This window comes from Drosophila busckii, chromosome 3L, assembly GCF_011750605.1.
Source record: "Drosophila busckii strain San Diego stock center, stock number 13000-0081.31 chromosome 3L, ASM1175060v1, whole genome shotgun sequence".
NCBI lineage: Eukaryota > Metazoa > Arthropoda > Insecta > Diptera > Drosophilidae > Drosophila > Drosophila busckii.
The window spans coordinates 18,322,443-18,332,744 of record NC_046606.1 but is presented as its reverse complement, the minus strand read 5'-3'; the positions used below and the strand labels follow the sequence as shown (position 1 = coordinate 18,332,744).

The window sequence follows — 10,302 nt, the reverse complement described above, 5'->3', positions numbered from 1 at the left end:
AACAAATACTTCAATATGAAAGCCATGTTTTAATTATTGTGAAATTTTTTAATAAAAACGTTTAAATAAATATTTTAGAAGAATCTGTTATCTTTACTTTTATATCGATATATCGCTGACTTGTGATTAATCGCCCAGTTAAACTAAGAGCGCAGCAATAAAACTACATACTTGCGTTAGTTGTTATATGTACCATCATGGACTAAAAGAATATACATTTATTTTAAAATTGACAAACAACAAATTATGATAAGGTTATAACTTTGATTTGCGCATTGCAAAGTTAACAATCGCTTGCATGAATTCCTCATCGTAAAATCGCTTCAGCAGCGTTTCGCACTCCACCTCGCAGGCACGATTAAGTTGCTCTTTTAGAGGCAATTGGATAAGGCGTTTGCACTCCTTCAGTGAATTTGGTGGCAGCTCAGAATACTGATGTATCTTAGCCCAGACAACAGAATGGAGTTCGCTTGACTTAAAGATGCGCGATACAAAACTGAACTGATAAGCCTCCTGAGCAGTAAGTTTTTCATTTAGTACAAGCATTTCGTTGGCCTTTGACTTGCCCAAAATGATTGGAAACAAGTAGCTGGAACAAGCCTCAGGTACCAAACCCAAGGAGCTGAAGGGCGTTAGGAAATAAGCCTACAAAGATAAGAGTATTTTATTTGTTATTCTTAAAAATGAGAAACAAAACCTGACGCATTCACCTGCTCCGAGCACCAGGCAACATCGCTGAGTGCGACCAAAGTGCAACCAATGCCGATAGCCGGTCCATTAACCAATGCAATTATAAGCTTTTGGCAGTTAATAAAACTATATATCAAAGCCTTGAGTACTCTGTTGGCCTCGATGAGGTAGGCATCAATGTCAGTTACATTATCACGTTGGGACAAATCATTACCAGCGCTGAAATATTCACCTTCGCCGATAAACACAACCACTGTTACTTCTGCATCCTCGTTGACTGACTCTAAAGCTCGAGTTATTTCTTTGTAAGCTGGTTGATTTAAACAATTCTTCTTTCTGGCATTATTAAACTTTATAATAAGCACCTTTTGCTGTTTCTCAACTAACAGCTGCTCGTAACCTGAATATAACATATTTTTTTGGGTCTTTTCCTAACGAAATTTAGAATATATTTTATGCACTTCTTGAATGAACTATGAGCGAAGTCCAATTAAATTGACTGAATAAAGCCTAATCTAACTAACCGGTGGACAATAACAAGCACAAACAATACATAGAAACCATGCGGAAGTAACGCAAAGAGCACATATGAGCACTTGTGACGTCAGTAGCACATGTTTTTTTTTGACAATTGGCAACGCTGTGCAAACTAAGATTTTGAATGGTAGCATTTAGCGCCTTTATATTTTTGATTTTTTTTTACTAATACTGCACAACATTAAACTTAAAACTAAGGCTACTCGCTAATTTCATCAATCACGGGCACATTTTGCAGCTCCGAGCACTTGCGTTTCCAGACCGCGATCTGCTCTCGCAAAACTTTCTCTTTGGCTGCTGCGCGCGTCAACAAAACCTTGGCCTTTTGTAATAATTGCGTTTTCTTCACAAGCTGATCTTTTATGTATTTAAGCTCATCGTCCTGCAAATCAAGTGTGTTAAGGGTAAGCATTACAGACTATTTTACGAATAGCAATGTTAATTACCTTGCTGCCTGAGCTGCGCTGCTTTGATAGTTGCAAACGCGAAAGCTCTGTTATCGGCGGCGCCGAATCTGTGGAGCTGCGTGAATCCGTTGAACGCCTGCCATCTTTAAGAAACTTGTTCTCCGTGCGCAACTTTTCGACGAGATTACGCAGCGATAGTATGGTATGCTCCGCCGATTGGCCCTGCTGTGTGTTGAGCTTTAATCCGCTGCACTTGCACAGCTCCCGTCTAGAGTCGTTGCGCGCCATTTCCTCTTTAAGTGCTAGTATGTAGCTATGAATAAAACACAGATAAGTCTTATGCAAATTGTGGCTAACTGTGTAACTCACTCCTCAAGATGCTTAATACGTTTTTGCAGACGTTCACTGCTGTCGCCTTGACGCAGCAAATCTGTATCCAACTGCAGTTGCAAATTACGTGCCTCCAATCGGATATTCTGTGCCTCTAACGACTGCAAACGCTCCTGCAGCTTTTCTAGCTCGGTGGTTAACGCATTGCTTCCACGTCCCTCAAGTTCCATAGCCATAATCTTGCGCTGCTGTAGTTCAATGCGTGCCTTCAGCGCTTCAAGCAGCTCAGTTTGACCTTGCTCATAGTAGTTTGATGGCTGTGACTGACGATGTGCCGGCGAGCTGCACTCACTGCTGGCACCCGTATACGTCTCTGGGCTTTCAGAAGGTGAGGGTGTAAACTTACTGCCGCCCACATGTTGCAAGTTGGGACATGAAGGCGCGCGGCAACATTTCAAGCTTCCTTGACTGACACTATTGCTGGCCACACCAACGCCACGTCCCACCTTCGACTCCAGCAGTTGCTTATCCTTCTCTAACCTGACAATAGTAGTGCGTGCCGCTTGCAATAAAGTGCGTGTCTTCTCCAGCGCAAGCTCTGTCTCATCCAGCTTGGCTTTGAACTTATCCGCCTGCTGTTGCCAGCGCTTTTGCTTCTCCCAGAGACCCACCTCGTTAGCGCTGCGCGTGCGCTTGGCATCCAATAGCGTCTGCTGACGTTGCAGTTGGGCTCGTGACTCGTCCAGTTCCAGTTCTAGCTGTTGTATGCGCTTTTGTTGCTGCTCATGCTTGACACGTGCGTTCAGTTCGGTTTTGATGGACACCACAGGACGCTTTAGCAACTGCTGTCTGAGTGATTGACTAAGCTCGCGTGCCTGCTTCTCACGCTGTGTAAGGTTTGTTAGCTGACGACGCAGTGCCTCCATTTGTGTGTGATAAATTTTAGTGGTGGCCTCACTGCGATTGAGATCAGCAGCCAGCTTAGCTATCTGATCCGCTGAGTAATTGGAAGTATCGTTAATATAACGCTGCTGGTCGTCCTGCACAAAACAAAAATTAGTATTATTTTGGTGATTAGAAATGACAATAATTAACCAAAATATAAAATGAAAAAGGTAATAAAAAGGGAGGAATGGAATACAATCCTCCTTGAATGCTAAGCTCACATGGAAGTTCTTCAAAGTGTCCATTAAGTCCCGTATGTGTTTATCCTTTTCCTCTAGGAAGACCCGTAGCTGCTCTACCTCTGGCTGATTGGCTTGCTCCATGCTTTTCTCCCGCTCCTCACGCTCTTGACACAACTTTAATCTGTTAAAAAAAAAAAAACAAATAAAACTGATTTCTAAACTACATATTAAAGCTGCACACTTCTCTTTTAAAAGCTCAATTTCCTCCTCTCTGGTTAATAAGTTTTGCTCATGGAAGCTCAGCTTGTCCTTAAGCTCCTTGATTTGTTTGTGCAGCGTAGGCAGCTCCTTTAGTTCTTCCGTGTCTTGCTTCTCCTGCTCGCCTGTATCCTCCAATGAATGCGCGGGCGTGGGCTCTTCTTGGGATGTGCACTCAAACAGCTCTTCAATGTGTTCATCTGTTATCTCTGGCAAGCCTGTGACAACTGCAGGCGCCAAGGTTTGTTGCTCCAACTTCCTCTTCAGGTGCAGCAACTCCGAATCTTTGGTCTTAATATTAAAGTTAAGATTGTTTACTGTCGCTTTTAGACTTTCGTTCTCCGATAACTGTTTGCTAATCAATTGTTGACTTTGTTCCCGCTCTGATTGCAGCAAATCCTGATATTTCTGTATGGACTGATCCTTCTCAAGCAGCAAGGAATGAAAGGATAAAATGGTTTTTTCAACAACACCGCTATGCTGACTGTCGGACTCGCTGCTGGACTGACTGGCAGTTGACTGCAACTGCTCAATGCGTAGATTGGCTGCCTGCAAACTGTTTAAATAACATTTAGGTCGTGTATTATTTATATATAAATTATGTTATTAATTTTTTTTATTTAAACTTACGTTGCTTTCAGCTGCTCCAACTTTGCATCCTGTTCCGTTTGTACTTCCTGATGGTGCTTCATCCCATTAGTCTGCACTCCCGTCTCCAAAAGCTGCAACGAGATTTTCTCAGTTTGTGTGGCGCTGCTTTGTAACTTGGCGCTGCGTTTGCTGGGTGAGCCTATGGGTGAGCATTGTTTGTCAACAAGTTGTGTGCTGCGCCTCTTAGCAGCCACTGGCGCTGCTATTGCCTCAGTATTGGTTTCCACATGTTGCGTAGCTACAGTCTTGGGCTGTTTCTTAGGTTCGCCAAAAAGTGCTTCTATGGTCTGCCAGTGAGTGGCATCTGTAGCCTGTTGCAGGCGTAGCTCATGCAGCTCCTTTAACAATGCCGCCTGTTTGCCATCCAGCTGCTCACAGTAGTGTTCCAGCAATTTTGACTGCGTCTCCGCCTTTATAAGCTTAACCAACTGCTCAGCTGGCGGCTCAAGCGTATTAAGCTGTTGCTGCACGGATTGCAGAAGCTCCGCTATGAGCTCTGAACGATTCCCGAATTCTAAACTGGGCTGCTGGTTGCGTTGATAGCTGTAGGCAAAGTTGCTTAGAAAGATTAACGGCGTAAACTTGGCGTATTTCTCCTTCAGCTGCAGCAGGGCGCGCTGCAAAAAGCTGTAAGTAACCATCATTAATATAAAAATTGTCTGTTGTTAAACTGGAACACTTACTTAAGTTTCGTTTCATAATTGCTGCACTGCTGTTGATGCCGCTGTGTATGCTGCTCTGCCTCTAAGATCGCCTTGTGCAACTGGGTCTCCAAGCTATCCACCTGTAGTTGCGACTGCTTGCGTCGCTGCTCCAGTTGGAGGCACTCCGACTTGGCCTGATCTAAATCACGCTGCATCTTGGCCAGCAGCAGTTTATCATCACCATCGCTTTGCAGATCAGCCACCATATGACGCAAGTTAATATGATTGTCGGTTAGCTCATTGAGCAGTTGCTGCTGCGAGCTTATTTGCTGATTGGCGACCTGGAGCAGTTGCGCCAACTGTTTGTTCTCACGCTGTAGCTCCGCCTGTTGACTGCGCCAGTTGGCCAGCTCCAGACGCTGTTGCGCAAACTCAGCTGCTGGCACATAATCCAGCTGATAGTTCTCATCTATAATGCCATAGTCTGCGCTTAGGTCTGGCAGCTTCAACTCGCCCAGCAGCTGTGCCAACGCTGATGCTAAATGCTGACTTAACAACGCATTCCGCTGCTGCAGCTCCTCGGTTTGTTCTGTGGTAAATACTTGTGCTGCTTGCAGTTGCTCCAGCTGCGTGGACTGTGCGGCCAGCGCCGCCTTCTGCTGCGCCTGCTCTCTACCCCAACTGGCTGTTTGCTCTATAAAACGCAGCTCCTGTTGTTTGAGTTGCGTCAAGGCCACATCATAATCCTGGCGCATATGCGCATAGCTACTGCGCTCCGCTTTCAGCTCACGCTCCAAGCTAAGAACCTGCTCGTGCAGCTGCTGATTGTAACGTATTAACTCATTGCCATCCGCCGACATATGCACACGCAGTTCCTCATAGTGTTTGCGCAGACTTTGTAGTTCCAACAGCTCGGCACTGCCTGGTCTAGAGGTCTCCTCTATAACGGGCAGTGGCTGCTCTACGGTGGGTGTTGTAGGACGCGTAGCCGTGTCTACAGCAATGACTTCCTCTTGCAGATCGGACACATCACGCATGCTATGCACTGAGGAGAGCTCGCCGGTTTCCGACTCGCTGCCGTTTTGTTGCAACAGCTGCCGCAGAGCCTGCTCGCGTGCCTTCAGCTCCAAAAGCTCACCATGCAGTCGCTGTGGTGTGGCCTGTTGATTTGGCAGAACTTCCAGCAGACGACGCAGCAGTTCCGAATCTATGTTTATAAGCTCCGAAGTCGCTTTGATAAAGAAAAAGTAAACTTTAATAAATATGCAGTAGTTATTCTTTTTAAGCCACTAATCTCAAATTTTTCTATAATATAAACAAAAGCGCCCAACATTAAAGGGCGTAGCCAATTATTTGATAGACTTTTACTATGGCATCGTACCAAACACAAGCGGCTTGTTACTCATACATTCAGACAGGCAGACGGACATGGCTATATGAACTCAGCTTGTCTTGCTGATCAAGAATATATATAAGTATAAGCATAAAGTTATGCGGACTGCCACACCTCCTTCTACCTATTACATACACTAACACAACATCATGAAACCCTTTTCCATCCATAGTTGTAAAATAAATCAGTTTTGAGATGCAGATTAAAATTATCTTCCAAATGCGTTTTATTAGTTTATAATTAACTAATTAAACCGTTTTACAACTGTATTTTCTTCTAATTTCCAAATGAGGATTTTCACGCGGGACATAAGCCCAAACAGAACCATACCCATCTCTAGATTGTAAAATGATTTCTGAATCAAAAGATGCTTATACAATAGAATGTGTATATAACTTGTTTATGTAAAATGTAAATAATATTAAATATTTTTGTTGCTCTTGAGACTCACCATCGTATTCTCTGAGCTTCTCCAGTATCTCATACATTCCTATTCGAAGCGTTTCATTTTCTGCCAGCAAATCCTCGTACTTGGTTTGTAGCTCCGAGGTGGCTGCACCATCGCCTTGACCTCGACGCGGTGAATCCTCTATCGGGGCGCTTGCTGGCACTTCACCCACTTCGCTTGGCTGCTGCAGTGATGTCTCTAGCTGATTGTGGGCCAAACTAGCCTGTGCACCTTGCAATTCCAGTAGATTACGCCTACAAATATTATTAAAATCCGATAGTTAAATTTTAATTACTTCGAACTTATTATCATTTGGTAAAATATGTATGTCTTTTCGGGGTGAAGTTTCAACCTATATTTTCTGCATATCTAGAAGAAATCTTACAAATTACGTATCATTTGGTTTTCTGAACACTCTATGACTATTGACTTGATGGTCATCCATATACAAGAATGCCGGAGATAATGTTAAGCCTGACAATGCTAATTATTTACTAGAAAGCTTTTTTTTATTAAGCGACAAACAGTAGGACAGTTTATGATATATGTATGAAAATTACAGGAAATTATTTCTCAATCTCAATCAGCATTTTAATTTGAAATTCTTTTACCATTGAAGCAAACTTAAGTATCAGTGTTGGTAAATAGAAAATAAAAATTCATTTATCATGTTTTTTAAAAGTTTATGTGGAGACAATTTTGAAAAACCTATTTACGTAACTTTCAAGGCCATTCCTCTGTAATATAATAATAAATGATTCGTTACAGATAGAAAGTAAATACACGAAACCAGCGCAAGACGCAACCCGGGACTTCATCGGGTCCTGTAGAGAAAACAGGATTGTTGTCGGCAATCTTAGGCTCCTAAGCAAATTTAGACATTTTACTTTATAGGGGCAGGATGTAATGGGAGAATCGCAATTAACTAAATGAGTTGGTTTTAAAAAACTAAGCAAATACCTGTGCATTATTTAACGTCGTATTTTCATATGACACTGAATTACGTTTTATTGGATATTTTCTAGCCTTAATATGTCAAAATTAAATTGCTTTTGTAGACTAATCATAAGGTATTGGAAATGCACCTTGGACAACTTGTAACCTATGGCATATATAAAAGTTATTCTATAGATTTGATTTTTTCTTGGCCACTTCATATTAATTTGGTATGTTTACTTTCTTTATTAGGCAGATATATCTTAACAAATTATAAATAAATACAGTAGGCGCTCACCTCAACTCGCTTTTATCCAATTTCAACTGCAGTCTTAGCTCTTCGGAAGTCCTCAGTTTCAATGTCAGTCTCTCAATTTGCTTTTCCTTATTGCGTTGCTTGGCTCTCACCTGCTTTGAGAGTACTACCGCATCATCAGGTATGTTGAGTCGACGACGCAGCACCTCATTCTCTTGTCCCAACTCATGCATAGCATTCAGCTCTTGCACGTAACAGCGCAGCTGCTTATCACGCTCTGCCAGCTTCTGCTCTAAAGTTGAACAGCGACGCAACGCAGGCACCAAGCCATCTTCGCCTCTCTTATAAGATTCGAGTGCATTTAACGCGTGCAGCGCTTGCTTCGACTTAATCACATTATCTTGCTCTGTGCTATCCAAGAGATCGGCAAGCTGTTGAGCACGCTCTTGCGCCACACGTAGTCTCTCTTCAATAAGCTGACAGCAAGCGCTGGGCTTTTGTGGATCTTGTGTGTGCTCGCGCTGGGTACGCAGTCGATTCATAACCTTGGTGGAGTTTATCATTTCATCAGCCATGGTCTTAAGGCGAGCTTCCAAAGCTTCAATGCGCTTTTCCCGCAGCTCGAGGAGCTGGCGAAACAAATGTTTTACTTCTCTTTCGAAATATCTGTTAGTCGCTATTACTTACATGTCTGAGCTTTGTATGCTCTTCATCCTGCAGATTGCGACCGCTGCTTGAAGAGCTTAAGACCGTCGATTGCTTGTGCTCAGGCTGCTTTGACAGTCGCGACAGCTCTTTATCTTTCTGTTCCAGCTGGAGCTTCCAGCTCAAGGCTTGGCTTTCATATTTTTGCAAAAACTCACGCATTTCCTGTTCTTGTTTATCGCGCTCATCCTCAAGGAAGGTAATATTACCCTCAAGACGCGCAATTTCAAGACTTTGTTGCTGCTCACGTTGCTGCAGCAACTGGCGCTCTTTTTCCACTTTCGTTATATCCTGACTTAGCTGCAGAAGATTGGCTTTTATCTGTTGCAGCTCCTGTTCATGCAGCACTATAGTCTTGGATTGCGTTATGTTTTGGTTTTGCAGGGACTCAATCTCGCGCAGCAAACGCTTGATGTGCTTATTTTTAGCGTCTATATTATGAAGCAATTGCTCCTGCTTGTCCAACTCGGAGAGTGGGTCGGAAGAGTCCTTATCGCTGCCCTCCGCTTCCTGTGTGGCCAATCTCAGCTGCAGCTGCTGCTGCTTCAACTCCTCGCTTAGCTGTTGTGCAGTTTTAGAGCTATATTAAAATTATTATTTTATGGTACACAAACTAGGATATACCTCTTTATTTTTAAGTTTTACCCCATCACGGTCATCTTCCAGCTTTTGTATCATACGCTTCAACTTTTCACTCTCATCCTGCAGTCGTTGCGCCTGCTCGCCATTGTACTGCAGCACAGCTAGTGTTAATTCCAGCGTCTTTCGCAAGGACTTTTTGGGCAGCTCCTCTAGCGTTTCGGCCAACTCCAGCAGCGTTTCGTACAATTCGTGCTTTTGTCGCGCACTAAACTCGCGAAACTTGCGCACAGATACAGTCTCTGGTATATCCATGCTGTCTGTCGCATGTCCTCTCCTATCCTGTCTCTCCGGAGATCTCTTTGCCAGCGGCTTTGCTTACCTAACGAGCGTTCGTTGCGTTCTGAGCGTCGAAAATTTAGTGCTTGCACTCGATTTTTACACAAAACACTTTTTCGTCTGCGCTTTTGTATTCGTTTTACGGTTTGTTGTCATGACAGCTGGGTCAAAACAAAGTCCGTCTCTCAGTTGTAATTTTATTTTTCATTTTATGATTGGGGTGACTCACGTGCTGCAACGGAAATGTTGCTGCCGGCGGCTTGTAATGAAAATGCCTTTGTTTTTGTTGGCATTTTGTTTTGCTACCAACTTCGTGTGTAATCCTTTTGACAGGATAATTGCACCCACCACTGCACCCCAACACAACACATACACACAACAACACATACATATGTACATATGTATATACGAAGCCAATGCCCTGTAGTAAGTTGCACTATAAATAAACAACACCAGGTAACCAGGAAAGTGTTAATTGGCAAAGTGTCAATGTCAGTGTCGTTGCACGAAATTTCTTGCGAATTCCATGCATGTGTATGAGTCGAAATAAAAACGCGCATCCTTTTGCTGCCTAACTTCTCCGACTTCTTTGACAGCTCGTTGAGTTGCCGTAACAATCGTTGTACAGTTGTCAGCTTTACCTATGTCCAAATAATTGAAACTAATGGCAAACGACTTTGGTTACCCCCCAATTTGTGGATTTATTCGTTGTGCCCCTTTTTGGGAACCATTGCATATTGCTCGCCGAAAATTTGTTGAAAATTGATATATTATGCAGTTCACGTGGCCAATTAGGTTTGAAACAAACCAATTTAGTTACTGTTTTGGCAATCGCTAAAAGTTCTGCGACGATTATCCTGAATCAATTCAATTATTACACGACGCAACTCTCATAATATAGTATGCATATTACCTACCATCCCTTCCCAGCACCCTTATATAATAATTTAAAAATAATTGATATAATTATAAAGAAGCATAAGCCAAAGGAGAGTCCACTAT

The 10,302-nt window shown here is 43.0% G+C and overlaps 2 protein-coding genes across 2 annotated transcripts; both read right to left on the bottom strand.

Moving 5' to 3' along the window:
- Positions 1-193: 193 nt before the first annotated feature.
- On the bottom strand, positions 194-1,181 carry LOC108598370 (enoyl-CoA delta isomerase 2, mitochondrial). The gene is made up of 2 exons (XM_017984992.2): positions 711-1,181; positions 194-645 (listed from the first exon to the last, which is right to left on the bottom strand). Exons 1-2 carry the CDS (start codon positions 1,101-1,103, stop codon positions 256-258), a joined length of 783 nt encoding a protein of 260 aa, XP_017840481.1. The 5' UTR covers positions 1,104-1,181; the 3' UTR covers positions 194-255.
- A 69-nt stretch (positions 1,182-1,250) lies between these two features.
- On the bottom strand, positions 1,251-9,433 carry LOC108598356 (centrosomal protein cep290). Its single transcript, XM_017984973.2, has 11 exons — positions 9,007-9,433; positions 8,365-8,943; positions 7,720-8,306; positions 6,489-6,739; positions 4,684-5,875; positions 3,980-4,627; positions 3,333-3,905; positions 3,131-3,272; positions 2,004-3,004; positions 1,674-1,947; positions 1,251-1,609 (listed from the first exon to the last, which is right to left on the bottom strand). The coding sequence occupies exons 1-11, from the start codon at positions 9,274-9,276 to the stop codon at positions 1,427-1,429; spliced, it is 5,700 nt and encodes a 1,899-aa protein (XP_017840462.2). The 5' UTR covers positions 9,277-9,433; the 3' UTR covers positions 1,251-1,426.
- Between the last annotated feature and the right edge of the window lie 869 nt (positions 9,434-10,302).